The sequence below is a fragment of the Hypomesus transpacificus genome, chromosome 8, assembly GCF_021917145.1.
Source record: "Hypomesus transpacificus isolate Combined female chromosome 8, fHypTra1, whole genome shotgun sequence".
NCBI lineage: Eukaryota > Metazoa > Chordata > Actinopteri > Osmeriformes > Osmeridae > Hypomesus > Hypomesus transpacificus.
The window spans coordinates 9,233,549-9,261,147 of NC_061067.1; the positions used below are offsets into that span (position 1 = coordinate 9,233,549).

Below are 27,599 nucleotides of genomic sequence, written 5' to 3' on the forward strand. Positions count from 1 at the left end.
GCACGCAGCCAAACAGGTAATACACGAGACAGTACGCAACTGCTAGCCTAAATCATTGGAGCGGATCTTGCTAGTGTATGATTCAGCCTTTATTACCACAACTCCTGTGTCTGGTTCCTCCTGCCCTCGGAGGAGTGGGAGTGTGTACTGTGTGTGTACTGTGTGTGTACTGTGTGTGTACTCGGTGTGTACTCGGTGTGTACTCTGTGTGTACTGTGTGTGTAATGTGTGTGTGTGTGTGTGTTATGATAACATGTTAATCATTATTGATATTGTCTCCTGGATGGGGTCCTGGCTACAAGCAGGCTGTTAAGATGATTGTTGTTCTTGTCTTGTTTGCTTGCGTGTGAAGACATGACAGCTGTGTATGTGACCCAGAGATGAGCTCCTCTGTCCCACGGCACTGAGAGTGAGAGAGTGAGAGAGTGAGAGAGTGAGAGAGTGAGAGAGTGAGAGAGTGAGAGAGTGAGAGAGTGAGAGCGAGAGATAGTGAGAGATAGTGAGAGATTCAATGGACAGTATTTTTCTGATTAGATGTCATCTTCAGGGAGCCTCCTATGGTATTGTATGCTGTAGGGTAATTTCAAGGCAGTGAAACGAGAATTTGGATATTGGCCTTTTATCACAAAATACACACAGATATCAAGCAATCAAGCTACAGCACAATGACTTCTACTGTGTGTGTCCTTTAAGTTAGACACTGTTTAACCAGAACAACTTGTCAATGTGTAGCGCTTAAACACTTAGCAATGAGCCACAATGACTGAATAGAGTGTCGGTTCAGTCATAAGTCAAAAGTTAGACACTTCAACGAGAACGGCTTGTCAATTCATCAAGCTTTCCAGCGCCGAAACACTTATTAACATCTGCCGTTTGAGTCTGAAACATTGCTCCATGAAGGCAGCAAGGAGAGTGTTGGTTTTGGAGAGCAGGGTATGTTCTGTTCCTCCTGGGTTCCGACAGGCGGAGAGCTGGTGTGTCTGTGTGCGTCCGTGCGTGTGTGTGTGTAGCATGACTGTGGAGATGTCAGTAGTCTGTGACCAGGGATGCAGGGAGCCATGCTCTGAGAGGTAAAACACTTTTGGCATCTTGACATCAGGTGGGGGGGGGGGGGGTGATGTGACACTGCTCTGCAGGGGAAAGTGATGGATTCACCTTTTAATATGATACTCGCGCGCACACACACACAGAGAGCATAACAGAGACACACACACTCACACACACACGTCTATTCAGAAAGGTTATTTTCATCTCAATTGCTGTTGAAACTGGGAAACGTGATAGCTGTGCTCTCCTAATGGTGTGTGACATAGCAGAGAACATTCCGGCAGTGACCTCCTTCTCTCAAGTTTCAGAATAACCTCCACCAGCCCTGCAACAACAGCTTAACAGTATGTGTCTGCTCGACATGCTGAACTGTACCGGGAGCTGAACAGGCCTCTGAAGCCGTACTGTACTATGCAAACGTTTTGAGATGGTTCCTCAACCACTCAAAGACGTTTGTTTGGTTTTTCCCCGAGAGAACCTCAGATGTTTGTAATTACAGGGCCAGACTTTTGGAGCTGTCAGATAGGAATGGGTATCGAATTTCGTTTGTTTACGCCGTTTTATTTATTTATTTGTAATTGACGTTGAGGTATTTGCTCTGATTAGGCTCAGCTGTGGTTCTTGTGATTCACGTGTTTGCCGACGAGACAAACCCAGCCTGACTGTAACCACCCCATCACCTGGGGTCGTTCCCTTGACAACTCGCCCTCCTCTAGTCAGCAGAGATCACCACCCAGGGGTTATTTACCTTCATATATAGGAAGATATCTATGTATGTAAGAAAGGCTGCATCGCTCCTTCCTGTGAAATGTGATGTCGATGGTTGTCGAGCGATCTGGGGGGTGGTGTTGAGGGCTGGGAAAAGTGGCATGTGGCAATCGGGGTAGTGAACCAGATCAGATGGTTCATATTCATGTGAGCAGTCGCGTGGGGGGTGTTTTGCTGCGGTGCGCGCAGGAATGTAATCTCCAGGACTGCTTGTTGTTTTAGCAGGATTTCTGTGTAGCGGCGTCGTGGGCCGCTGGGGTTCAGAGCGAGTTACCACACCGAGGCACGATTTGACTTAAGCTGAGAAGAAACCGCTAGCAATCTTGGTAACGGTCCAAAACATTTACTGGAAGTCCAATCACTATTTCCCGTAGGTGTTTTGATGAGCGTATGTGTGCTCTTATAAAACTCTTGGAGAAGGAGCAACACAGGAGGCAGAGAGAGAGATAAAGATGGAGAGACAGATACAGAGACATTCATAGTAATATTGTAACATGTTGCATCAGAGCTGATGGCTGTCTGGCTGCAGGTGAGCTGGTCTTAGTCACCCGTCTTCCAGGGAAGCAGAACTGGAAGCATCCAGACCTGGATCACCGCTGCTTGTTTGTTGAAGGGTTGTTCATCTGGGTGGTATCTCTCTGAGATACGGCCTGTCATCGTCTGAGATACGCAGTGCCAGCTCACCTCCCTACTTGCGTGTGTGTGTGTGTCAGGATGTGAAATACAGTACGGGTACGTAGTACATGATGCGTCTGTTATACAGTGTGTGTGTGTGCTTGAGGCCATTTCTGTGCATGTGTGTGTTATTCAGTAGGTGTGGATGTGTGTGTTATTCAGTAGGTGTGGATGTGTGTGTTATTCAGTAGGTGTGGATGTGTGTGTTATTCAGTAGGTGTGGATGTGTGTGTTATTCAGTAGGTGTGGATGTGTGTGTTATTCAGTAGGTGTGGATGTGTGTGTTATTCAGTAGGTGTGGATGTGTGTGTTATTCAGTAGGTGTGGATGTGTGTGTTATTCAGTAGGTGTGGATGTGTGTGTTATTCAGTAGGTGTGGATGTGTGTGTTATTCAGTAGGTGTGGATGTGTGTGTTATTCAGTAGGTGTGGATGTGTGTGTTATTCAGTAGGTGTGGATGTGTGTGTTATTCAGTAGGTGTGGATGTGTGTGTTATTCAGTAGGTGTGGATGTGTGTGTTATTCAGTAGGTGTGGATGTGTGTGTTATTCAGTAGGTGTGGATGTGTGTGTTATTCAGTAGGTGTGGATGTGTGTGTTATTCAGTAGGTGTGGATGTGTGTGTCAAAGGTGTAAACCACAAACGGCAGTCTAGGGATTTGCAACATCCTACCGACGGACTGCCATGAACACACCTCACTTTTCGGTACAAGCACCGTCTCTCTCCTAATCTATACTGACTGTGTGTTTAGAAACCGCTTATCTGAACATTTGTATTTTATTGCGGTCGCTTGCTGCGCGAGTTTGTGTCATTAAGGTGAGATGAAAGAGCCTCTCTCAGAGACGAGGCCTGACTGGGATCTGAATGTTCTGGTGTGATGCAGAGCCAGGCACAGCCAATCCAACCACTTCCTGTTCGTATGTGCTGACATGGGAGGGCGTTATTAATCATCACGGTAGCGGTATTGGCCGGTCAGTTCTAGAAGTTTCTGTGTGTCACCTGTCCCCAGATGAACCATCCAGTCCCAGCATGGATCTGGAGGCCACTCACATCACGGCGTCGGCAGTGATATCAGGAACCCCCGTCATCACCACCATCTCCCCCAGCCCCACGTCGCCCTCCCCTCTCATTCGTCGACAGCTGTCACATGACCAAGGTGAGGGGCCGTCCCATTCGGCTGTCCGTTCGACACATCCGAGTCACATCTTTTGACACGGCAAAGTACTCGGTTGATGTGATTGGTCGTCATCTTCTTTTTCTGTTTCCCTGGTGCACCTCCTTTTAGACTCTATGCGGCTCACAATCATTGAGTCGGATTCTGGCACCAAAACGGAGCGCTCCAAGTCCTGTGACGAGGGCCTGGATAACTACCGCGAGGAGGGCCTAGGGTAAGACCTTCACTGACAAGACCCCTCATGGACTGACAACCACATCCTGATGACATTTACGGATTCCTTTTGAGGCTTTATTCCCGTGTGTACAGAAGACTTTGTTGTGAAGGTAAGGGCATGAGATGATGTGTTAATGTGCCTGTGTGCTTCTCTGTAGGAGGTCCATACAAGAGGTCCCTGGGCTGAAAGGTCTGAGAAAGGTGAGTCTGAGCTTCGCACCACTCTGCCAACACAACACAAGCCTCTACCCTCCTCCTTCTTCTCCTCCTTTCTTCTCCTCTGCCCCCCCCCCCCATTCCTCCTCACCCTCTCTCTATTTATCTATTCCCCAAAATAGCATTCCTTCCTTCCCGTGTGGATCCACCCCGTCTTGGTTCTGATCGGCCTGTTCTGGGGGTGAGGTTTGGATGAGCGCTCAGCTCAACACCCTGAAGAAAACAGCCGATTGCCTGAGGGACTGGTATAGATAGTCCTCAGAGCGCTCGTATGGAAAGCAGGGCCGCCTGGAAAACCAAGAAGGACGCCTTTGTACATCCAGGGCCCTAGTTTGAATCTGTTTTCCGCGTGTCCTGTGTGTTCGAACTGGCTGGGATGTAACATCTGTAGCCTTGTAGTTTTGACTTGAACCTTTGTGGGAGACCAGAATAACCCCCACAAGGATGGTAAGCCAACATGGCTATTTCTAGGGGGTTAGGGTCTGGCTTAGTGTTGGAGTTAGAATGACAGTAAGGGTTTGGTGTTAGGGCTAGTTTTCAGGTTCAAGTTAAGAGCGGCTAGGTGAGGGTTAGATTAGGGTTAACTTGATTTTTAACAGACTGAATTCTGGGTCCCCACAAGGATAGATAGACCGAACTTTGTGTGTGTGTGTGTTGTAGGCAGTGGACCGGTCTTCTGAAGACTCTGGATCCAGGAGAGATTCTTCCTCAGATATCTTCAGCGACGCCACCAAGGAGGGCTGGCTGCACTTCAAGCAGCTCAACTCGGACAAGAGCAAGGTGTGTGTAGCGCACACACACTCTCACGTGAGACCTGTCCCGATTGAAGTTGTGTGTCAAGGAAAACCTTCAGGCTAACTGACGTGGTTTGTAAAGAGGAGTGACCCTCTGGTTTCTGTCATATTAAGTTTCTGTGTGTGTGTGTGTGTGTGTGAGAGAGAGACTAATAATACTGTAATGTTGCATCAGAGCTGCAGATGGGCCGGTCTTAGTCACAGACAGACACCTTAGTCAGAGAGACCTTCATGCTGTTCATCAAGCACTCTCAGCCCAGATGGATCAGAGCCATGTCACTTTGTGTGATGCGTCTCTCTCTCTATCTGTCTCTCTGTCTCTCTCTCTGTCTCTCTCTCTCTGTCTCTATCTCTCTCTCTCTCTCTCTGTCTCTCTCTCTGTCTCTCTGTCTCTATCTCTCTCTCTCTCTGTTTCTCTCTCTCTGTCTCTCTCTCTGTCTCTCTCTCTCTGTCTCTATCTCTCTCTCTCTCTGTCTCTGTCTCTCTCTGTCTCTCTCTCTGTCTCTCTCTCTGTCTCTCTCTCTCTCTCTCTCTCTCTCTCTCTCTCTCTCTCTCTCTCTCTCTCTTTCTCTCTCTGTCTCTCTCTCTGTCTCTCTCTCTCTGTCTCTATCTCTCTCTGTCTCTGTCTCTCTCTCTGTCTCTCTATCTCTCTCTCTCTCCCCCTGGGACTGCAGCGGGCGGGCGGAGGGATGCGTCCGTGGAAGCAGATGTACGCCGTGCTGCGAGGCCACGCCCTCTGCTTGTACAAGGACAAGAAGGAGGGGCTGGCCCACGCCAACGCCCAGGCCGAGGCGGAGCCCCAGCCAATCAGCATCAAGGCCTGCCTGATTGACATCTCCTACAGCGACACGAGACGCAAGAACGTGCTGCGCCTGACCACGTCGGACTGCGAGTTCCTGTTCCAGGCGGAGGACAGGGAGGACATGCTGGCCTGGATCCGGGTCATCCAGGAGAACAGCAACCTGGATGAGGAGGTGACAACACGCACCTCAGTAGAACATTCCAGAGCATCACTTGTGCGTGACCTCTGACCTCCTTTCTCTCCCCTCTCCGTCCCCCCCGTCCCCCTGTGTCTATTTTTAGAACTCCGTCTTCACCAGCCGGGACCTCATCAGTCGCAAGATCAAAGAGTACAACACCTTGATGAGGTGAGAGGGAGGAGCCTTGCTTCCTCCACACATATATACACACACAGATACACACACACAGATACACACACTCTGGCTAAATCTGTCTGATGTTCGTCTTACCATCTGTGTGTGTGTGTGTGTGTGTGTGTATGACCCAGTCCGACGGGCAGTAAGACGGAGCCTTCTCCCAGGCCGTCACGTCAGTCTCTCAGCATCAGACACACCCTGCTGGGGGGGAAGCCATCCTCCAGCCCCCTCTCCCCCAACACAGAGGACAGGAGGAACATGCACAAAGGTAGCACACACACACAATTTCATGGTACTTGTATGACCCATTCTCTTTCTGTTTACACGTGGATGATCTATAAGGATGTGTGTGTGTATCTGTCACCCCGAGTGGGACTGCGGACAGCATGAATTCCTGTTTGTTATTGCATCGTGAAACCCACTGGTTGTTATGTGAAGAATGTAAGACTGGCGTGTGTGTGTGTTCTTCCTAGATGACACGAGCCCGCCCAAGGACAAGGGGACGTGGAGGAAGGGCCTCCCTGGGCTGATGAGGAAGCCCTTTGAGAGGAAGGCCTCTCCAGGGGTCACCTTCGGGGTGAGGCTGGACGACTGCCCCCCTGCCGTCACCAACAAGGTACCACTCCATTTGGAAGGAATCGAAGAAGGGGTTTCCATTGCCAGTGAAGTGTGTGTTTGAGACAGAGAATGGTCGGTTCCTCAGTGATATGCAGATGTTCTATACATACGTGAGGTTGTCTCTTGCTGTGGTCAAGAGGTCACGTGGCGGGCCTTTGACAATACACATATAGATCAGGGAATGTGCTCTGCTCCTTTGGAAAGAGCAAGACGCAGAGAATAGTACAAACAATGAGTTATGATGCATCACCTGCGTGCTGTTTCTCCTGTGCATGAAGTCGTGGAATATGTATCGTTTAAGGGCATGTTTAGGTGGTTACTATATCTGTACGGTCCAGCTCACGGCTCATGTGAGAGACATGTTTTTCACTCATGCCTCCACTCTGCCCGTCGTGGTGACCTGATCCGAGCAGCTCCATCTGATAAACAAAGTCAACTCTCTCTTTATTGTGGTGCTTTCCTGGGCCCACCTTCTGACAGATAGTCATCTCACACTCAGTGTGTGAGGGGAGTTCTGGTGCAGACATACAGTGCAGTGTCAATACATGGATGCTCTTTGCCATGCGTACGGTGTGGAGCGAAGCGCAGGCACTTGCCTGACCCGTGTGCTCCTGCCCCTGCAGTTTGTCCCCCTGATCGTGGAGGTGTGCTGCCACCTGGTGGAGGAGCGAGGCCTGGAGTACACGGGCATCTACAGGGTGCCTGGCAACAACGCCGCCATCTCCAACATGCAGGAGGAGCTCAACAACAAGGGCATGAACGACATCAACATCCAGGACGACGTGAGGCGCCTCGCTCTCTTTTCTTTGGCTCTCTTCCTCGGGCTCTCTCGTCCCCCTCTCCTTTTCTAAGCTCGTTGTCTTCCTCTCGTCGACAGAAATGGAGGGACCTGAATGTGATCAGCAGTTTGCTCAAATCCTTCTTCCGAAAACTTCCAGAACCTCTTTTCACTAATGGTGAGAATCCTACCTTTCATCTGAAGTCTCTGTAAGTTTGTCTTTGAATATGGTGCTAGTTTGCCACCTAGTGGGCACATGTTAAACCTACACCTACTCACAAACAAAAGTGAGTTTATTGTAGAAAATACCAAAACATGCATCCAGTTTTTGAAATGGCTATTACAAAGTTAATATCGTACTTTAACCATAGTAAATGTTGGTATTTCTCTCTTTGCCATGTAGATAAATATGCAGATTTCATAGAGGCCAACAGAACCGAGGATCCAGTAGAGAGACTGAAAGTGTTGAAGAGGCTGGTGAGTTTGAACAGACGCATCCTCCCTCATCACCACACTGGGGCTCATCACCACGCACTGCAGAGGATGATGCCATCTCTCCGCCTCCTTTCCCCTGCAGCTCCACGAGTTACCAGACCACCACTACGAGACCCTCAAGTTCCTCTCAGCCCACCTCAAGACTGTGGCGGAGAACTCGGAGAAGAACAAGGTACGTTTACCGTGTGTCCTTGGGCAAGGCACTTCACCCGACTTCCCTCACTCAGAATGTCCCTGTACTTACTGTAAGTTGCTCTGGGTAAGCGTGTCTGCCAAATGACCACATGGAAATGTAATCTTTCCTAGAACTGTGGCTAGGGACACGTTGAGTGTACAACATGGAGGGGTTGGGATGTTAGGTCGGGTTGGGGGGTTTGGGGACGCTGCATTATTTGTGCATCACGCAGCTCACCCAAACACATATCTAATATATCATTTTCTGTAGAAAATCCAATATTCATATTCCCGATCTCTGTTCTGTCTTGCTGTCAGATGGAGCCCAGGAACCTGGCCATCGTGTTTGGCCCCACCCTGGTCAGGAGCTCTGAGGACAACATGACCCACATGGTGATCCACATGCCTGACCAGTACCGCATCGTAGAGACCCTCATCCAGCACGTGAGTTGTCGGCTCAAGTAGCTACGCTACGCTAATGCAGCAATGCTACGCTATGCTAAATCCTTAAAGTAACAGTTGTTGTGGTCTTTGGTGTGGTTACAGTACCGCTGGTTATTGTCAGGCTTTGGTTTGTTTGCGTGCCACATTGTTAAAGTAACAGCGTGTCGTTTGGTCTCTTCCAGTACGACTGGTTCTTCACAGAGGACGGTGATGGAGAGCCTGTGGTAGGTCTAGACAGTAGGGTGGGAGGAAAACAGCAACAAAAACGATTTTCAGGATTAGTTTTTTTATTTATTTGTATGTAAGCATATATTGAATTGAAATTTGATAACAAATTGTGAATCGATTTGAAATCGAATCGCGACCCCAAGAATCAATTTGAATCGTGAGGTATCAAAACCTTCCCCGTCCCTAGCAGCCAGCATCCCTTCCTGTGACCACGTCACATCCCATCTATCTCTCTGTGGAAGAGCTTTAATCACATCCTCCCTCGGCGGAACGTTCCGGCCCTAAGCGTCCCCGTTGTGTGTGTGTGTCTCCCACAGACGTTGTCCCGGCAGGAGAGCGCGGTGGAGTCTCAGCCGGTCCCCAACATCGACCACCTGCTCACCAACATCGGCCGGACGGCAGCCTCGCAGGGGGAAGTTTCAGGTAACGTGTGGTCTGGACCAGACCGGCGATGTGGTGGGTCAACCTTCCTCAACCTTCCTCTGTCTAAGCTAGCTTGGCCCCGGTCGCCACGGCGAGGCTGAGGACCTGTGTTTCCTCAGCTGGGATTCAGTCTGTGTCATGCTGGGAGCTTATCTTGATTGAGTCCAAGCTGGCTTCCTCTCTGAAGCGCTTCCGCAGGCTTCATCTGCTTTTGACATGACGAGATTGAAATGTTTTCTGGCTTAATCGCGACTCCTGGCGCCTGTGTGGGTTTAGGAGGCAAATCGTCTTTGGTCTTTTCTCCAACTGGGTTTCACAGCTCCAAATGGTCAAAAGGCCAAAGTAGTTTGTCTCATCCCTTCCCCCCCCCGTTCATTTCTCTTTGTTTGAGAACTTGGTTTCAGTTTCTCCGTTCTTATTCTTTCAGCTTCGGAAGGTTCTTCCGTCTCTTCTTTCATTTCTTTGTTCGTCTTATCCTTTCGCTCCTTTTTACCCCTTTGTTTCTTTTTAAAATCCACCGGGCTGTCTTTCTCTCCTCCCCCCCCCCCCCCTGTTGCACTAACACGGCATGTTCTTTCCCAAAAGACCACAAAAGCGAAGCAAAAAGCCAAAGACGCCCCTCTGATCCCTCTGTCTGTAGTGAGGTTCTGTCGGGTGTCGTAGAGGCCGAGCACTCACACATACATGATCTTGACACAGGCCACGTGGGAGGAGCCTATCACACCGTGATGTCTCTGATGGACTCTATAATGTCCGTGATGGACAGCTGGGACTGTAGGAAGAAGCAGGACTGTTGCCCTCACTGTAGCTGCCTAGTCTGCCGAAACCCTCGCGTCTCCTGAGCGCCCAACAGAGAACCAACCAGAGAGGAGAAACAGCGAGGTACAGGTGGGGGGGGAGGAGGGCGGCGAAAAGAAAGGAAAAGCCGTCCTTCGAAGGCGGACGCAGAGGGCGACGGCGGGGGTGGGCGGTGGCGTGCAGGGTACCGTCCGTACGGCGGGGCAGGGTTGTGGATCAGAGCCTCTCTGACAACCTCTTTGACAGCCTCTCCCTGCTGTGTCTCCTTCACTGTCTCGCAAGCTGCCCGCCGGGAGAGATAGCCATGGTACTGTATGGACCTTTAGATGTCTACCTCACCAGTCCACCCGCACTCACACACCCTGCGCCCCCCCATCTGTCTGAAAGGGGCGTGGAGGGGGGCTTGGCTATGTCACAAAGGTTCTAGTCACAGTCAAGTACAAATTTAGTGGTTTGGTTTTGTTTTTGTATACACACATGAATACGCAAGGAGCCTTCAAATGTGAAATGCATGACAGGACAGCAGTTGGATTCATATCAGGGCTTTCCCCTTGCTGACCATTCTCTCATGTAGTGTCCTCTCTGTCCATAGCTAGCCCCTCTGTGACCCCCCTGTCATGTCCAGTCCATTGGTTCGTTCCATAGCCGCCTCTGTCGTCACTGTGTCACTGTTGTCATGGCAGCACATGCCACCATCCTCTGCATTCTGTGCCGTCTCATCTAGAATTCTCTCTTCTTCTATGTCCCGGGAGCCTCCCGTCCCACACATACACAAGTAACACACAGATCTGAGCTGAGTATATACCACGAGGGAATGAACGCGTTAGGTCTCCTAACAAAAGTCATTATATCAATTAGTCAAAAGTAATATATCTACATTTGGTTTGGTTTACTACGTAGAATGAAACCCGATAGAAACTGAATGTGCGTTTCTGCATGGCACTCTCTACATCCTCCTTGTCACTCACCTGCTGGTGTACATCTGGGTCTCCCTTCATCACCACAGCCGCACTCAGTATCCTGACGTCTGTCAGTGTCTCTATAGACGAGTAGCCCTGCAGCCCACTGTGCTGCTGGATAAGCAAGCATGCTCTGTGGGGGCTGTGAACACAGTGAAAACCAGACCATGCATACCTGTACACAATCAGAGCGGTGTGTGTGTGTGTTGGGGTTTGGGAAAGAACGCTTCTGTGTGGAGGCCTGGTGATCTGAGTGGACTGTAAAGCCCCTGGGTGTGCATGGCCTGCTTGTCTCTGGGCTAACCCTGCTGTCACCCTCCTAACCCTGTCACCCTCGCCCAGGACCATTTGTGTTGTGTCTCCATCTACCATGCCCACTGCTCCTTCATGCTTCTGGTACTCTCTCTCTCCACTCTCTCACTCTCATGGCACATATTCATGAACGTGTTTTTTTTTTGGTGGCGTTCTCTTCCAGTGTATTTTGTCACCTACTAATATGTGCCTCTCTCTTCTCTCTGCCCCTCCTCATGCAGATTCACCGACTAGTGACTCAGCAAAGTCTAAGGTGAGTGTGTGAGCGGAGCCTTCTGTCAGGCCTCGTGCTAGTGTGGGGGTGAGAGGAGGTAGGTGAGCCCAGGTCAGACCAGCGGCCGGATCCACACTTCCTGCTGTAGAGCCACACTTCCTGCTGTACAGCCACACTTCCTGCTGGAGAGACACACTTCCTGCTGTAGAGCCACACTTCCTGCTGTAGAGACACATTTCCTGCTGTAGAGACACACTTCCTGCTGTAGAGACACACTTCCTCCTGTAGAGCCACACTTCCTGCTGTAGAGCCACACTTCCTGCTGTAGAGACACACTTCCTGCTGTAGAGTCACACTTCCTGCTGTAGAGTCACACTTCCTGCTGTAGAGTCACACTTCCTGCTGTAGAGCCACACTTCCTGCTGTAGAGACACACTTCCTGCTGTAGAGACACACTTCCTGCTGTAGAGCCACAATTCATGCTGTAGAGACACACTTCCTGCTGTAGAGCCACACTTCCTGCTGTAGAGCCACTCACTCTCTCCCTCCCACAGTGGAACCTCCCTGGGCTGCACGCCAGGCAGTGTTTAGCAAGCTGCACTGGGGAACACAGCCTGTACACGTCAAACACAGACTACTTTCAAAGTCTTTCATTCATTTAATTGAATGTTTGCCTTTGAACACATTTAAAATATTACTGAATACATTCAAATATTCAATGACTTAATACATGATTGAATTGACGTGTAACACTTGCATGTGTTGGATGTTTTGCCGACACGAGACCCCACGAGGGCAGCATGGCTCAGGGCTGGTAACAGCCAGAGCTTCGTCATGTCGGTCGGCTGTGTCGTGGTCGCATCGCCCTGCTTTTGGCACCAGAGCGCCCCCTGCAGGCCCTCATCAGGCTTCTCCATGCAGGGCTGCTCTGCAGGATGGCTGCTTCAGTCTCGCTGCTGCTGCTGCTGCTGCTAGCGCTGCAAGGCCGGCATGGTCACATGTCTTCCTGTCACTAATGCTCCTCTTCTCTGTCCACCTCCTTCTGTCTGTGGAGCTTTCAGAGGAACAGATGGAGAACGGGCAGGCTGGAGGACTCAGGCAGAAGATAGATGGGGGGGGTGGGAGGGGTGAGGGGGGGTGGGGGTTTGAGGTCACTTTCTAGAGCTGCTGTATTTCTCTGCTCCACAAAAGAAGACATATCATGGAGACTGTTCGTTGACTGTTTGTTTTCCTCTCCTTTGCTTTTCTTTGTGTCCTGCCTTTCTCTCTCTGCTCTACCTTCCTCACACTCCCTTCCCCCCCTGTCTCCTTCCATCTCCACCCTCTCTCTCTCCAGGGCTCCTGGGGCTCAGGGAAGGACCAGTGCAGCCGAGACCTCCTGGTCTCCTCCATCTTTGCTGCAGCCAGCCGCAAACGAAAGAAGCCCAAGGAGAAGCCGCAGCCTAGCAGCTCCGACGACGACCTGGACGGCGTGTTCCTCCAGAAGGAGCCTGCCGGAGCCCAGCAGGACCACCAGGAGCCCCGCGCCGGGCCGGACCACAAGACACGCGCCCAGGAGAAGGACGCCAGCTGGGGAGCCGCCGTGGAGCTCACGCCCAAACCCAGGAAGGAGCAGCGGAACTCCTTCTTCCTGAGGGACAGGCCCTCTTCCAGGCAGCCGTCGCCGGCTCCCTCCCCCCCGCCCAAACCGTCGGCCTCCCCCAGCCCGCGCCTGCTGTCCCTGGGGAAGTCCTCCCTGTCGGACCCCCCTTCCCAGCTGGAGGACACATCCGACTTGGGCACCATCAGCTCCGGGGCCTCGGCTCCCAGGGCGCGACCCAGGAAGTGGATCTCCGGCGCGGCTCCGGACCTGGCAGGGGCGGGGCCGGGGGCTTCCGCCGGGGCGGAGGTGAGCTCCATCACCTCGGACTACTCCACCACCTCCTCCGTCACCTTCCTGACGGGGGCGGAGTCGAGCGCGCTCAGTCCCGAGCCGCAGGGCGGCGAGGAGGCGGACGACGAGCGCAGCGAGCTGGTCAGCGAGGGCCGGCCCACCGAGACTGACAGCGAGAGCGACTTCCCCGTGTTCGCCCACGCTGGGGGCGGAGCCCGCTGCGCCTCCGAGCAGATCCCCACTGAGCGCGTGCGGGAGGGGCCTCAGGCTGCGGCGGCTGACGGGAGCGGCGGCACCCCCAAACAGGAAGCCCGCCGCCTGCTCCCCACCCACAGGCTGATCGAGGGCGACACGCTCGCCCGGAGGCGCTCGCTGCGCCAAAAGACGGACAGCGACTCGTCGGCGGAGGGCGGGGCCGGCGGCGGCGGCGAGGGCCGGGCGGAGGCGTCCACGCGTCTGTCCCGCGTCCTGGAGGTGATGAAGAAGGGCCGCTCCACCGGCAGCCTCAGCTCGTCCTCCCGCAGCGAATCAGAGCGCCCGGAGCCCGCCTGGCACCTGAAGATCACCGAGAGGCTCAAGCTCCGCATGCGCTCGTCCGCCGACGACATGTTCGGCATGGGCGCCCAGAGGAGCCGCGCCGCGCCCGACGCCCGCGGCCGCAAGAAGAGCCTCCGGCGCCGGCACACCATGGGGGGCCAGCAGGACTTTGCGGAGCTGGCCGTCATCAACGACTGGAGGGAGCAGGGCGGGGTGGACCAGGCGGCAGAGCTGTCGGCCGTGGACCGCCTCAGACCCAAGTGCTCCTCCCAGGACTTCTCCATCCGAGACTGGATCGCCCGCGAGCGCTGCCGGGCCGGAGCCCCCGACTTCAGCCTGGACGAGGCCCCCAGGGCCGTCCCCGAGGACGCGGGGGGTTTGGGCCCCGAGAGGCCCTCTCCCTCAGCCTCCCCAGGCCCCCATTCTCTGCCGGGGGACAGGGTGAACGGAGGTGGAGCCGGGCTGCAGGGGAAAACCAAAGCCAGCCAGAACCTGGTGACGGACGCACACCCACACAAACTGTCTGGAGCGCAGGTGGTGCGCTCACGGTTTTACCAGTACCTGTGAACCCACAACGGCGTGTGAGGAGAGAGAGTGCATGTGAGGAGAGAGAGAGCGAGAGTGAGAGTGTGAAACACAACGGCGTGTAAGGAGAGAGAGTGCATGTGAGGAGAGAGAGAGCGAGAGTGAGAGTGTGAAAAGATTGAATGTAGATATTTTAGCTATGGTTACTGCACAATATTTTTTTTTACAAATATAAATATATATATATATACTGTATATATACTGTACATAGTGTGTATAGTCTCCTAAGAAATGACGTTACTGGAGCAAAGCTAGGAGGTGTGTTTGTCATCTCATGCTTCTTCACTTGACTAAACTGGAACAGACATGAAACATGCACTTCCTCCTCCTGAGATCGACCCCCAGCATCAGGGCTCGGAATACAACCAGAAGAAGAAGTATAATTGCTGGTTACTTGTGAATGTTTGAAAACCCCCTTTGTTAGAATATGAGTCAACAGAGAGTGTTGAAACAGCTCACTGTGCATTATTACTGGAGAAGGCTTCTCATTGGCTCAGCATGAGGAAGCCCTTCATCTCTGACATCCCAGTTCAGTTCTTTACAATGTTACTGATATGGAGAATGTATTATTGCTCTTTTGACTAACACTATTAGTTGCTTGCGCTCATTTTAAACCCTACATGTACATATTACTTCTGTACCTGAAGTACGTTTTCTATATTTGAGAGCTGCTTTCTGAGCAGGTTGCTGCAGGAAAGGGTTTTTAAGTGGGGTTTTCTGCAGTGGACATTTATAGCCAGGTATTTAGCTTAAGGGGTCGGGGAGCTGTAGTGGTTTAATCAAACACGTAATGAGATCCAGTGGTGTTGTACTGAGGTGTTATGCTCCAGTCTTGATTGGTACTACACCTTGTATTCCCCCCCCCCCCCCCCCCCCCCCCCCCCCAAGTCCTATTATAGTTCGAAAATAGTACTAGTTTTTATGAACCATATTTCATTCCTCATAGAAGAAAAAAAAGTGCCTCTTTTTAACTGATTTCCATGGATAAGGTGCCATGCTTTTTTCCCCACAATTGTCTTTTAAGACATGACTGAATTTCAAAGGAATCTTTAAGGAAAATACTCAATGGAACACCACCGTCATCAAATCTATGCTTCCAATTCTAAGGCATTCCAGTCTTTCTTAGGTCTCTGGGTCCCTGTTTCACCACAGCTTTGGAAGGTTTGTCTGTATCTCCTTTCCTCTGAATGTGTTTGTTTTCCTTTGTATTTTTCAATTGGAGTTAAAAGCATGGGTTCTTATGACCTCTAAGATACTTGGACAAATGTTCATCTCTGAAAACAGCATGAAACCTGGACAGTAAACATCATGCTTGTGTACAGCAACGTAAGGGTGTCAAGGCCACCCTCAAGAAACACTGGAAATAAATCGACTTTATTTGATTCTTTGTCTATTTCCCTTTGTTCATGTCTAGTTTTAACTTTCACCTCCACATCAAGGGTTATAGATCGTTTACCATAGTAATAAATACTACTAATGGCCAACACACCTGGAATTTGACACTGTCATTAAAAAAGTACCTTATTACCTGACAATGGAGCGTTGTCTGTCTGCATATATCAATTTGAAAGTTAGACATTTCGCCAGTGTAAATATTGTTAATGTGACTGTAATTGTTTGTGAACGCTTGACTGTGTAATTGTTTGTGAACGCTTGGGGGCATCAGTGAGTCACAAAAAGTATTTCAGAAATAACAGAACTCAAATAACTTTAGGATAGTAAAGCTACTTTATGGCGAATATAGGCTACCGTGGCTTTAGGGGTGGCGTGTAATGTAACATGAAAACCATATCGAATGTGTCGCAACCTGAGTTCCCGGGTTGCCTGATTAATTAACTATTTCAGTTCGGATTTGTACAGTAGTGGTTAGGTTGCATACGGACTGCCCCCTTCGACTGTCATGTGTGTATGTGAGCGACCGATGTTTTACGACTCTGTCGAAACGACTTCGATCCAAAGCTGTAAACAAACTTTTTGGTAGAGCCTACCACTACCTCGGTGATAGCCCACCGATGTCGGTACAAAACCAGCTCGTCGAGTAGTTTCTTAATGTTCGGTTCACAGCACACTACGTCGGGGGTACTAGCCTACATAGTCTTGACAATATGCATATTTTGACGCTATTGTTTAATTTAGCTTTATCGGCAACCTTTCTCATTTGCTCATCAGCTAAAAGGAACGATGCACCCATAATAGGTAGGCTACGTAATTACTTGCTCTTATAACGACACTACCATGTTTCGAATCGATGATACAGATATGTTGATGTGTTTATTAAACAAGACCGCGAGAAGGACATATAGTAGGCCTAATGCTTTGACCAGCCAATAATGTCCATGTGCAGTAGACACTTTCCTTTCAGTGGTCCACAATGAATATTAGGTGTGCATGACTGACAATGCTATGACGACAGAGGCCACACTGACCACAGGTCCCAGTGTTATTGTACATTTGATTTCAACAATATCTGCAAATTAAACAATTTTTGCTGTATATTTTGACGTTATGTAGGCAGTGGGGCGAAGTCCGTCAAGCTTTCTCAACACCTATAAAATGCTTTGATGACCCTTAAATGCTCCTGCAGAGTAGACACTTTGTTAAACAGTAGCCTTTAGATGTATTATTGCGCATTTTCTAATTGTCATGCTCATTATAGATACGAAAAACATTCTTCTAATGAACAGTGTCTCGGAGCACGATTGTCCTAATTCGTTTACGCTACACAGAACGGGAAAAAAAATGTTTTTGGATGTAGATTATTAGACGAAAAAACGGATCACATTTCCCCCCCATTGGTTAGGCTATAACATATCCGTAATCCAAACTTTAATTTGTACCCAGCATGAAAAGATAAACGCTCCGTTTTCAAATGCATGGGTTTAAACTGTGTCGTGCTGCACAGTGTTCAATATAAATTCAACAGAATACAGAACAAAATTCCTCATCCCTTCTGAGTGTTGACGTTTCTCTACCTGTTAGGGGTGTTGGCCCAGGAGGTGTTTGAACCTCAGCCTCACATGACGTCGTACATTGCGGCATCCTACGTCAAGTTCCTGGAGTCAGCCGGAGCGAGGGTGGTCCCTGTGCTGTAAGTCCGTTATAGATGTCATGTTAAAGTATGTGGAAGTCAGTCAGAGAGCATGAACATAATATTGCTAGGCCCACTACATAAGCGTCTGTAATAGGAACTGTTCAATTATGCATCATGTAATCAATGCTTCTGCTAAATGAATATGTTAGTATACCAGCATCTAGCTGGTATGATTCTGCTTGGTTTTAATTTCCTGTCAATCCCAAAGGGTTAACCAGACACTGGAGGAATACAAATCACTCTTCAACTCACTCAATGGGTAAGGAACAACACTATCTATTTCAGGATCTATTTGATTCTTTCTAAGGAGAAAGTCCACCGAGCCCATGTTGTATAGTGCAGTAAAGACTTAACAGGCATGTGTTGTTACTCGTAAAAAATGAAATGTGCTGCCGTCCATAAAAGCCCTGAGGGGAAGGGTCAAGGTTCACCTGTGTGCCTGCAGGGTGCTGTATCCTGGAGGAGGGGTCAGCCTCGTGTCGTCAGGATATGCCACGGCCGCAAAAATCTTCTATGAGCTCGCCATTGAGGTAGACATATTACATTATAATAATAGTTATGAATCAAGGTAGGAATATATTACAGTATAATAAATATACATAGGAATCGATGGAGGAATATTAAAGATAAAATGATAATTATATAGTTGAAGGGTTTATGGAGTACAGCCTTACCCAATCAGGATCCCTTCATTTGAATCAGGTGTGTTGAATGGAAGCTTCTAGAACGCATGGGGGGCCCTGAGGACCAGGATTGAAAACCACTGATGTAGAACTTCAGTTGTATACGTGTGTTTTCAGGCCAACTCTAGAGGAGATTACTTCCCTGTGTGGGGCACCTGCTTGGGCTTTGAGGAGCTGGCGTACCTGACTAGTGGAGAGAATCTCCTGTCCCACACCAACACCAGTGGGGTGGCCCTGCCCCTGAACTTCACCAAAGGTAGCCCACTCTGTTGTCCCCAGTCTCCTCGCCCCCTGGAATAATGAAGCCGCTCGGGGGGTTGCAGCCATGTTGGTTTGTTTACATGTTATTTTAAAGTGATTTTAAATCCGCAGCAGTGTCAAATTCGATATTATAGTTGAAACATTCTGTGATATTCATGCAAGTCAGTGGAGTTGGGCCCCTCATTCCAGTGTACTAGTACTCACTACGCATGGCCCATAAACCTGGACCGTTAGACATGTTATTCTGCATGTTTGAGGGAGAGTGGCAGGGCTGTCGTGGGTAACAGTTGTGGACTTTTCCAGAGTCGAGGGACGGTAGGATGTTCAAGGGCTTCCCAGCCGATGTTCTGTCTGCCCTGGCAACCGAAGCCATCACTGAGAACTCCCACCAGTGGAGTCTCACCACGGAGGTGCCAAACCCCCTCGTCCACCAGCACCACATCCTACACCAACGAAATCAGATGGGAGTCAGATCATCCATGAATAGACCTCACCTTTCGAGGGATGCATTTGAATATTTGTTGTTGTTGTTGTGTTCCAGAGTTTTAACAGCCGTAAAGAGCTGAAGAACTTCTACAGGGTCCTTTCCACAAACACAGACGGGACAACAGAGTTTGTTTCGACGATGGAAGGTAAGGCCAGACAACTGTTAGCTGCTGGACATTTAGTACTGCCTGGTCTATGTATTCCACCAGGTTCTTTTTGTATTTCTCCAGCGTACAAGTTTCCTATCTATGGAACCCAGTGGCATCCGGAGAAAAACGCATTTGAGTGGAGCAGACCCTACATCCCTCACTCTCCTGCAGCTGTCAAGACAACCTTCTACATGGCTGACTTCTTGGTCAACGAAGGTTCGCATGTTTTGTACGCCTATTTGTAGTTCAGCGGAAAATGCCACACAAATATGTGCCGAGATACAATTTTTTTTTTTTTTTTTACTCTTTCAGCCAGGCAAAGTTTCCACAGATTTGAGAATGAAGAGGAGGAGAAGAAGGCGTTGATATACAACTACAATCCTGTTTACACTGGAATCAAGTCTGCTTTCGAACAAATATATTTCTTCTAATGTTGTCAGGGAACAACAAAAAGCACTCAAATTAATGTTATATTGCGATACAATTATTTTGTCAATCTGTCAGTAGTTTGTATGTTTCAAAGTGGTTTTGAGGTATTTGATTAGAGGGAAAGAAACATGCAAATAACTATCTTATTGAAATTGTCTCGGAGAAAAGTAAATGCGTTTTGTGTAACAATCATTCCATCAATGCCAGCATGGCTGTGAAACATCTGGAAGAAAACAAATCACTTGGTAAAAACATAACAGTTACCAACTGCACAATGATAAAATATGTTTTTATTTGACGGTTACCTTCATGCCACATTCTATCACACAGCCATCAGTTGAATCTCGTTCTTCTTTGGAACCCGAAGTTGAGAGCCCCTTCCTACTCTGTGGTACCAGACAGCTTCCCTGCAGGAACATTGATTGTGAAGTCCACTCTAAATCCAAATCAGGGACCGCGTCCAGCAAACAGAAATGGGTATTCAAATGTAACTTCCAAAATGCTTTATGCACAAATAACACTCATATTTAGAGACTAAAAATGATATTCGAGGAACATTTACACATCAAGCTGACGGGACAGGGATCTCAACCACAATACCACTGGAAATGTATTTATGCGACCCAGTAAGGAACATTCAAAATGTCAAAAATACTATGTTTAAGTTGAGCTACCAAGGATAGCATTGAGCTGCATATTACCTCTTAGCATGCATTGAGAACATAACACTAATGAGCATTCAAAGTAAAACCAAAAATGAAACAAAACAAAACTTCACCTTGTGCCTCTAGAATTAAATTGTCTTGCCTTTCAATGAAGTATCAAGTCACTGATCCTAGACTGATGTATGTACAAACACTACTTTTGGGCATATCCTGCAACCAAACCACTGGGACAGTCACAACGTGTATGATGTCTGACACTGAAACAAGATAGGGGTAAATGTCAGTGCTTCAACAACAACAAACATTATAAAGTATGTACTGTGTGGCACATCCCAACGGCGATGAAAATAAGCTATAAAGCTGTCTTTCAAAATGTTTTATCCTTGTGTTTAGAAGTTTGTACTAGATTGTTGGGACACTCAATCTAACTAAATACTACAGGGACATTTTGTCAATCAGTTTGTTAGAAATTAACCTTGTTGTATTTCCTTTGTACATTTTGATCTTAAAGTAAGGCACCGTGAACAAAACAAGTTTCTATGATTCAATGTGAATAACTGGGTGTTAAACCAAGAAAATAAAGGAAGGAAATATTCTATAACCACAAAACTCAGCAAGTGAGTCAATGTTAAGAAATTGTGACTCGTCTTTACACCCTTGTATAAAGTGTGTCAATGCTGAATGTTACAGTCAGTCTATACACATCTGAAACGCGTACTTGAGGGCTATAGAAAGCTCAAAGATCGGGACAAAGTCGAAACGCTGAAAACCAAAACGTACTGAATACTGGAGTGAATGTTTTCCATGTGCTACTGTACACTGGAACATGACACACAAGCACAGTCGGGACATGGAAAAGTCCTCTCCTTTTTTTTGTTTTTACTATATTAAAAAATAGTAACATTGCTGCTCCCCCATCTCCTCCAGAAGGCAGGGGGCAGCCTTCCTCTCCCACCACGTGGAGTGGGAGCGTGGGGGACGTCCCACTCCAGAGTTTGTGCTATAAAGTTTGTCCTCGTCCTCACAGAGCAAGTTCCAAGTTCTTCATGTGCGAGTGGATGTTTCCTCTCAGCTGCGGCTGGGAATCCAAGCAGCTCGTCCGTCACAGACGGACTGGCCCAACTGAAGGCTGCCCTCCATCCACACAGCCTCGTCTCCATGGTTACATTTCCTGTCACGACATCAGCTGGAGGTCATTGGTCGAAGGGCTCTTCTCATGCCGACTGGCTGTGATGTCATCTCCACAGACGGGAGAGGTGGGGAGGGGGAGGGGTGAAGCGAGTGGGCCCCTGCAGAAGGTTCTCAGGTTCATCATTCTGACACGAAGGATCAACTCCAGGAGGGGGAGGGGGGGGGGGGGGAGTGAACAAAAGAAAAACGACAACTCGGGGGCGGAACCAGAGAGGAGGCTGCATATTGTGTGTGTTAGGGTGGGGGCGTTGTGCTTGTGGCGGTGGGTGTGTGTGTGGGGGGGGGGGGGGGGTGAAACTTGGCGGGGGGTAGTAGGGGGGGGATGTTTGAGGTTGGACGGGGGGACGACCAGGCGGGCTAACCCTCCTCCTCACTCTCCTCCTCCAGCCTCTCCTCAAAGCCCCTGTCTGGGAGCCTGAAGCACTCCTCAAAGAAGTTCACCAGAGACTGGCTGAGATGCTGCCGCGTGGCCTCGCTGTGCAGGAAGTGGCCCTCGTCTGGGTAGATCTGAGAGGACACACACACAACACACACCCCCAAATGTATGGAATACACACACACACACATGTATATACAGTGCCCTCCAAAAGTATTGGAACAGTGAGGCGAATTCCTTTATTTTTGCTGTAGACTGAAAACATTTGGGCTTGACATCAAATAATGAACGTGAGACCAGAGATCAACGTTTCAGCTTTTATTTCCAGGTATTTACATCAGGATCTGATGCACAACTAAGAAAATATCACATTTTGTTTGAATCCACCCATTTGTCATGTGATCAAAAGTATTGGAACAGATATACTTAAAACATATTTAAGTGAATAAGACTTAATATTTAGTTGCAAATCCTTTGCTTTCAATAACTGCAGCAAGTCTGTGACCCATTGACGTCACCAAACTTTTGCATTCTTCCTTTTTGATGCTTTCCCAGGCTTTCACTGCAGCCTCTTTCAGTTGTTGTTTGTTTTGTGGGGTTCCTCCCTTCAGTCTCCTCTTAAGCAGGTAAAATGCATGCTCTATAGGGTTTAAGTCTGGAGATTGACTTGGCCAGTCTAATACCTTCCATTTCTTGCCCCTGATGAACTCCTTTGTTGTTTTGGCAGTGTGTTTTGGGTCGTTATCTTGCTGCATGATGAAGGCTCTGCCAATCAGTTTGGTTGCATCTTTCCTTAAATTGGCAGACAAAATGTTTCTGTAGACTTCCGAGTTCATTTTGCTGCTGCCATCATGTGTTACATCCTCAATGAAGATTAATGAGCCCGTCCCAGAAGAAGCCATGCAAGCCCAAGCCATGACATTACCTCCACCGTGTTTCACAGATGAGCTTGTGTGTTTGGGATCATGAGCAGTTCCTTTCTTTCTCCAAACTTTAGCCTTTCCATCACTTTGGTAAAAGTTAATCTTTGTCTCATCAGTCCATAAAACTTTGTCCCAGAATTTTTGAGGTTCATCTCTGTACTTTTTGGCAAATTCCAGCCTGGCCTTCCTATTCTTCTTGCTAATGAGTGGTTTGCATCTTCTGGTGTAGCCCTTGTACTTTTGTTCATGAAGTCTTCTGCGAACAGTAGATAGTGATACCTTCACTCCTGCCATCTGGAGGTTGTTGCTGATCTCACTAACAGTTGTTTTAGGGTCTTTCTTTACAGCTCTTACAATGTTTCTGTCATCAACTGCTGATGTTTTCCTTGGTCTACCTGTTCGACGTCTGTTACTTAGTACACCAGTAGTTTTCTTCTTCTTCAGGACATTCCAAATGGTTGTACTGGCTATGGCCAATGTTTCTGCAATGGCTCTGATTGATTTTCCATCTTCTCTAAGACTCACAATTGCTTGTTTTTCACCCAAAGACAGCGCTCTGGTTTTCATGTTGTTTTCACCTCTGAATACAGTCTGCATAGACAAAACCTATCTTACCCAATCTGAACCTGAGTGTAGACATTCAGTGGTATTTATTGATTGAATAATGTATGTAATAGGACACACCTGGGCAACAAAACACACCTGTCAGTCACATGTTCCAATACTTTTGCTCACGTGACAAATGGGTGGGTTCGAACAAAAAGGTGATATTGTCTAATTTGTGCATCAGATCCTGATGTAAATACCTGGAAATAAAAGCTGAAACGTTGATCTCTGGTTTCACATTCATCGTTTTGATGTCAAGCCCAAATGTTTTCAGTCTACAGCAAAAATAAAGGAATTGGCCTCACTGTTCCAATACTTTTGGAGGGCACTGTATATAGCATACACACACACGCAAAGCATTCACACACGCAAAGCTAAACCCCCACTACTTAGTGTATGTATCTTAGTGGGATTAGCTGGTATGCTAATACAAATCCCATGAAAGAGCGTTCTAATCTTGTCAAACGCGATGGAGTCATTGTGTTGTCTAATCCTGGTGTTGCTGTTGGATCGCTCACATTCTCCTGAGTTTCTCTACGACTATGTTCTATATCTACGGGTGTGTGTCTTCTCACCTGCAGAGTGTAGTTGGCCTTCTCATTGATGAGCTGGGAGATTAATTTAGCTGTATGCTGGAAATGGACTTTCTCTGCCAAGACAGAAACAGAAATGTTTCATTTATAATGAAAGGAATGAATACGCTTTATTCATATTTTTTATAGGGAATGGGGTGGGGATAGAGCAAACATCCCACGGTACCATCAGCGGTTGGGTGGACAATGAGAAACCTCTTGTTGAGGAACTGGGACGCCCTGTGGGCCAGGTTAGTCATCTGAAAAGGAAGCAGAGGAGAACCATACATACATACATGCATGCATAATTAAAAAAAATGCTAAATTTTCAGGCTTCCCCCCCAACACTGGAGACAAGTACACCAGAGAATACAAGATATTTTAACTAGGGTTTAGTTTAGGTTAATCTATTAACCTATAATAGATTAATTAACCTATTAACTCTATTAGGTTAATCTAATCTGTTAACCATGTACAGAATTGATCCAGAATAAAATGTACGAATGTGAAATATTCTAGTGTAGCGTACCGCGTATGCCCGGGGGTCGGGCTTGGGCATGCCAAGGTAGCGCTCCGAGAAGGCAGACGCTTAAACAAAGCAGGAAGAAGACGGTTAAGAGGAATACTGGATAGAAAAGGCGTCTGAGACAGAACACGTGGGTGTTGTTCTCACACCACGGCCCCAGGCGCTTTCATCACCTGACTGCTGCACAGAGAGCTAAACTGACTAAACGTCCTACAGCAGGAACTTTCTCACCATGTACAGTTTCATCTGCCTCAATTTACTCTCTCTCTCTCTCTCTCTCTCTCTCTCTCTCTCTCTCTGCTCTCTCTCTCTCTCTCTCTCTCTCTCTCTCTCTCTCTCTCTCTCTCTCTCTCTCTCTCTCTCTCTCTCCTCTCTCTCTCTCTCTCTCTCTCTCTCTCTCCTCTCTTCCTCTCTCTCTCTCTCTCTCTCTCTCCTCTCTCTCTCTCTCTCTCTCTCTCTCTCTCTCTCCAGGTTGAGCTGAGGCTGATACTGTCACTGTGCTGACGCTGCTGTCAGTGGAGCTGGCTTTGTCTTTCACCCTCGTTTAGGAGAGGAGGGGGGCTCAAGATAAGGACCTCTTACAGACACACGCACGCACACACACACACAGCAGCAGGCTCCCTGTGCCTGAGATAAGCAGCTCCAAGCCTTGTCATTCAGTCCATCCCAGAGACAACACTCCCACTTACCAAACAGCTCAAAGTCGGTGATGGGGGAGAGGACAGCTCCACACTTCACAGGAGAGTCCTCGGCACTGAGTAGGAGGCTGGTGACGTAGCCTCCGTACACCTGAAACACAACCCCACACCACAGAGCCTCACAACACCACCACCACAACAACAACATCTGGAATGTTCCGGCATACAAAACACCCTTTACCTTTCCATAAGCTCCGATCCTGGTCTTATCAATGTACGGTTCTCTCGATATGATACTGAAACAGACACAAATATAGTCGATCTCAAACACGAAGAGTCTGGAGGCTGTGTGTCGGGTGTGTGTGTAGGGGTACCCCCCCCCCTCTCAGAGGCTGTGTGTAGGGGTACCCCCCCCCCTCTCAGAGGCTGTGTGTAGGGGTACCCCCCCCCCCTCTCAGAGGCTGTGTGTAGGGGTACCCCCCCCCCTCTCAGAGGCTGTGTGTAGGGGTACCCCCCCCCCTCTCAGAGGCTGTGTGTAGGGGTACCCCCCCCCCCTCTCAGAGGCTGTGTGTAGGGGTACCCCCCCCCCCTCTCAGAGGCTGTGTGTAGGGGTACCCCCCCCCCCTCTCAGAGGCTGTGTGTAGGGGTACCCCCCCCCCCTCTCAGAGGCTGTGTGTAGGGGTACCCCCCCCCCTCTCAGAGGCTGTGTGTAGGGGTACCCCCCCCCCCTCTCAGAGGCTGTGTGTAGGGGTACCCCCCCCCCCCTCTCAGAGGCTGTGTGTAGGGGTACCCCCCCCCCCTCTCAGAGGCTGTGTGTAGGGGTACCCCCCCCCCCCCTCAGAGGCTGTGTGTAGGGGTACCCCCCCCCCCCTCTCAGAGGCTGTGTGTAGGGGTACCCCCCCCCCCCCCCCCCTCAGAGGCTGTGTGTAGGGGTACCCCCCCCCCCCCCCTCTCAGAGGCTGTGTGTCGGGGTACCCCCCCCCCCCCCTCTCAGAGGCTGTGTGTCGGGGTACCCCCCCCCCCTCTCAGAGGCTGTGTGTCGGGGTACCCCCCCCCCCTCTCAGAGGCTGTGTGTCGGGGTAACCCCCCCCCCTCTCAGAGGCTGTGTGTCGGGGTACCTCAGGGCCTCCAGCTGGTCCCTCTCCTCGAACACGCCCAGCTTCTTCTGGACGCGGTGCAGCAGGTTGGTGCCCTGGAAGCCGCTGCCGCGGCCCGTCGAAGCGGACCACGATGACCCCGAAGCTGCTCACCAGCGCCGTGGGCCAGTCCAGCTCGAAGCGCTCCGACACCATCTGGCCACCGGGGGTGCCATCGCTGCATGGATAAACCACAACAAAAACTAAAGTTTGTCATAACTGAGGATGTGGCCGTATTTCATTTCTTTGTGAAAAAAAGCCCCCCTAACAAACCGACGCGTGTGTGTGTGTGTGTGACGTGCAGTCAGCAGACTCACACGAGCAGCAGAAGTGGGTAGTGTGCGGTGTCCACAAAGCTGGCGGGCTTGAGGATCTGCATGGTCAGGGCTGGAAACACACAGCAGCAGCAGCATGTTAGAAACGAGCGCAGGGGGCGACCGGCCCAGGCAGTCAGGGAAGAAAAGTGGCGCTCACTGTAATCCTCGATGTCGATCTCCTTGTACTCCACTCTGGGCATCTGCAGGTCGTCCAGAGTCAGCCTCACATTGTCATTGGTCTCCAGGTCGTACACCTCTGTAAAGACACACGCACATTAAACGTGAACCCTAGCTGGTTTGTCCGGCGTTTGTGAGTCAGTGGAACATCAGGTACTAACAGGTGTGGAGGAGTGGCTAAACAGCCGGCAGGGCTCTCAAGCCCCCAGGCTGAACAGGAGGGAGCCGAGCTAAACAACACAGAACAGGAGAGAGCAGAGCAGAGCTAAACAACACAGAACAGGAGATAGCAGAGCTAAACAACACAGAACAGGAGAGAGCAGAGCAGAGCTAAACAACACAGAACAGGAGATAGCAGAGCTAAACAACACAGAACAGGAGAGAGCAGAGCAGAGCTAAACAACACAGAACAGGAGAGAGCAGAGCTAAACAACACAGAACAGGAGAGAGCAGAGCAGAGCTAAACAACACAGAACAGGAGAGATAAGCAGAGCAGAGCTAAACAACACAGAACAGGAGAGATAAGCAGAGCAGAACAAAGCAGTACAGAACAGGGCAAAGTTGTGAAGAGCAGAGCAAAATGACCCAGACACCAGTCAGTCAAGGGCTTCTCGGGTCTTATCTTCACGCAGATAAGACCCAAGGCCCCTGGAGCCTGCAGTATCATTTAGGATTTCTGTAGAGCAGGGCGACGAGAGCCGGGCCGTGGAGAACAATACAGGCTAATCGCTCGACAGACGAGTCGAGACTGGAACACGTGTGTGTCTGGATAGATGTGTGTCTGTGTGGAGGCTGTGTGTGTGTGTATGATGTGGAGCATTGACCTTGCCTCCTGTCTGCTGTTAACTAACAGCTTAGTGGAACCCACAGCCAAGCACGTACAAACAAC

The 27,599-nt window shown here is 49.4% G+C and overlaps 3 protein-coding genes across 3 annotated transcripts in view; 2 read left to right on the top strand and 1 right to left on the bottom strand.

Moving 5' to 3' along the window:
• Nucleotides 1-15,866, top strand: part of LOC124470236 (rho GTPase-activating protein 21-like) — a 35,107-nt gene extending 19,241 nt beyond the window's left edge. The window contains exons 9-25 of the mRNA XM_047024019.1: nt 3,499-3,645; nt 3,775-3,877; nt 4,038-4,080; nt 4,756-4,875; nt 5,564-5,863; nt 5,973-6,037; nt 6,178-6,314; nt 6,520-6,662; nt 7,288-7,446; nt 7,542-7,620; nt 7,846-7,919; nt 8,020-8,109; nt 8,430-8,555; nt 8,738-8,779; nt 9,101-9,206; nt 11,497-11,528; nt 12,826-15,866. Of these exons, the coding sequence (XP_046879975.1) occupies nt 3,499-3,645; nt 3,775-3,877; nt 4,038-4,080; nt 4,756-4,875; nt 5,564-5,863; nt 5,973-6,037; nt 6,178-6,314; nt 6,520-6,662; nt 7,288-7,446; nt 7,542-7,620; nt 7,846-7,919; nt 8,020-8,109; nt 8,430-8,555; nt 8,738-8,779; nt 9,101-9,206; nt 11,497-11,528; nt 12,826-14,466 (3,407 nt within the window). The 3' untranslated portion in view covers nt 14,467-15,866. The remainder of the gene's footprint in view (nt 1-3,498; nt 3,646-3,774; nt 3,878-4,037; nt 4,081-4,755; nt 4,876-5,563; nt 5,864-5,972; nt 6,038-6,177; nt 6,315-6,519; nt 6,663-7,287; nt 7,447-7,541; nt 7,621-7,845; nt 7,920-8,019; nt 8,110-8,429; nt 8,556-8,737; nt 8,780-9,100; nt 9,207-11,496; nt 11,529-12,825) is intronic.
• Nucleotides 15,867-16,371: 505 nt separating this feature from the next.
• Nucleotides 16,372-20,857, top strand: ggh (gamma-glutamyl hydrolase (conjugase, folylpolygammaglutamyl hydrolase)). The gene is made up of 9 exons (XM_047023964.1): nt 16,372-16,680; nt 17,464-17,572; nt 17,784-17,834; nt 18,021-18,105; nt 18,376-18,514; nt 18,823-18,929; nt 19,061-19,151; nt 19,236-19,370; nt 19,467-20,857. The coding sequence occupies exons 1-9, from the start codon at nt 16,590-16,592 to the stop codon at nt 19,583-19,585; spliced, it is 927 nt and encodes a 308-aa protein (XP_046879920.1). The 5' UTR covers nt 16,372-16,589; the 3' UTR covers nt 19,586-20,857.
• Nucleotides 20,858-21,735: 878 nt separating this feature from the next.
• The window catches only part of dpp6a (dipeptidyl-peptidase 6a), a 101,862-nt gene continuing 95,998 nt past the window's right edge, over nt 21,736-27,599 (bottom strand). The window contains 10 exon segments of the mRNA XM_047023963.1: nt 21,736-21,946; nt 23,920-23,993; nt 24,104-24,176; nt 24,446-24,504; nt 25,132-25,231; nt 25,322-25,376; nt 26,199-26,293; nt 26,295-26,394; nt 26,534-26,603; nt 26,691-26,789. Coding sequence (XP_046879919.1) covers nt 21,797-21,946; nt 23,920-23,993; nt 24,104-24,176; nt 24,446-24,504; nt 25,132-25,231; nt 25,322-25,376; nt 26,199-26,293; nt 26,295-26,394; nt 26,534-26,603; nt 26,691-26,789 — 875 coding nt within the window. The 3' untranslated portion in view covers nt 21,736-21,796.

What these genes read in the sequence shown, in the direction of transcription:
- ggh (XM_047023964.1), top strand. Translation starts at nt 16,590, where the DNA reads ATGCATATTTTGACGCTATTGTTTAATTTAGCTTTATCGGCAACCTTT. An exon ending in GCCCCTGAACTTCACCAAAG is followed by an intron (nt 18,515 to 18,822) that starts GTAGCCCACTCT and finishes GGACTTTTCCAG; the next exon opens with AGTCGAGGGACGGTAGGATG. An exon ending in GTTTGTTTCGACGATGGAAG is followed by an intron (nt 19,152 to 19,235) that starts GTAAGGCCAGAC and finishes GTATTTCTCCAG; the next exon opens with CGTACAAGTTTCCTATCTAT.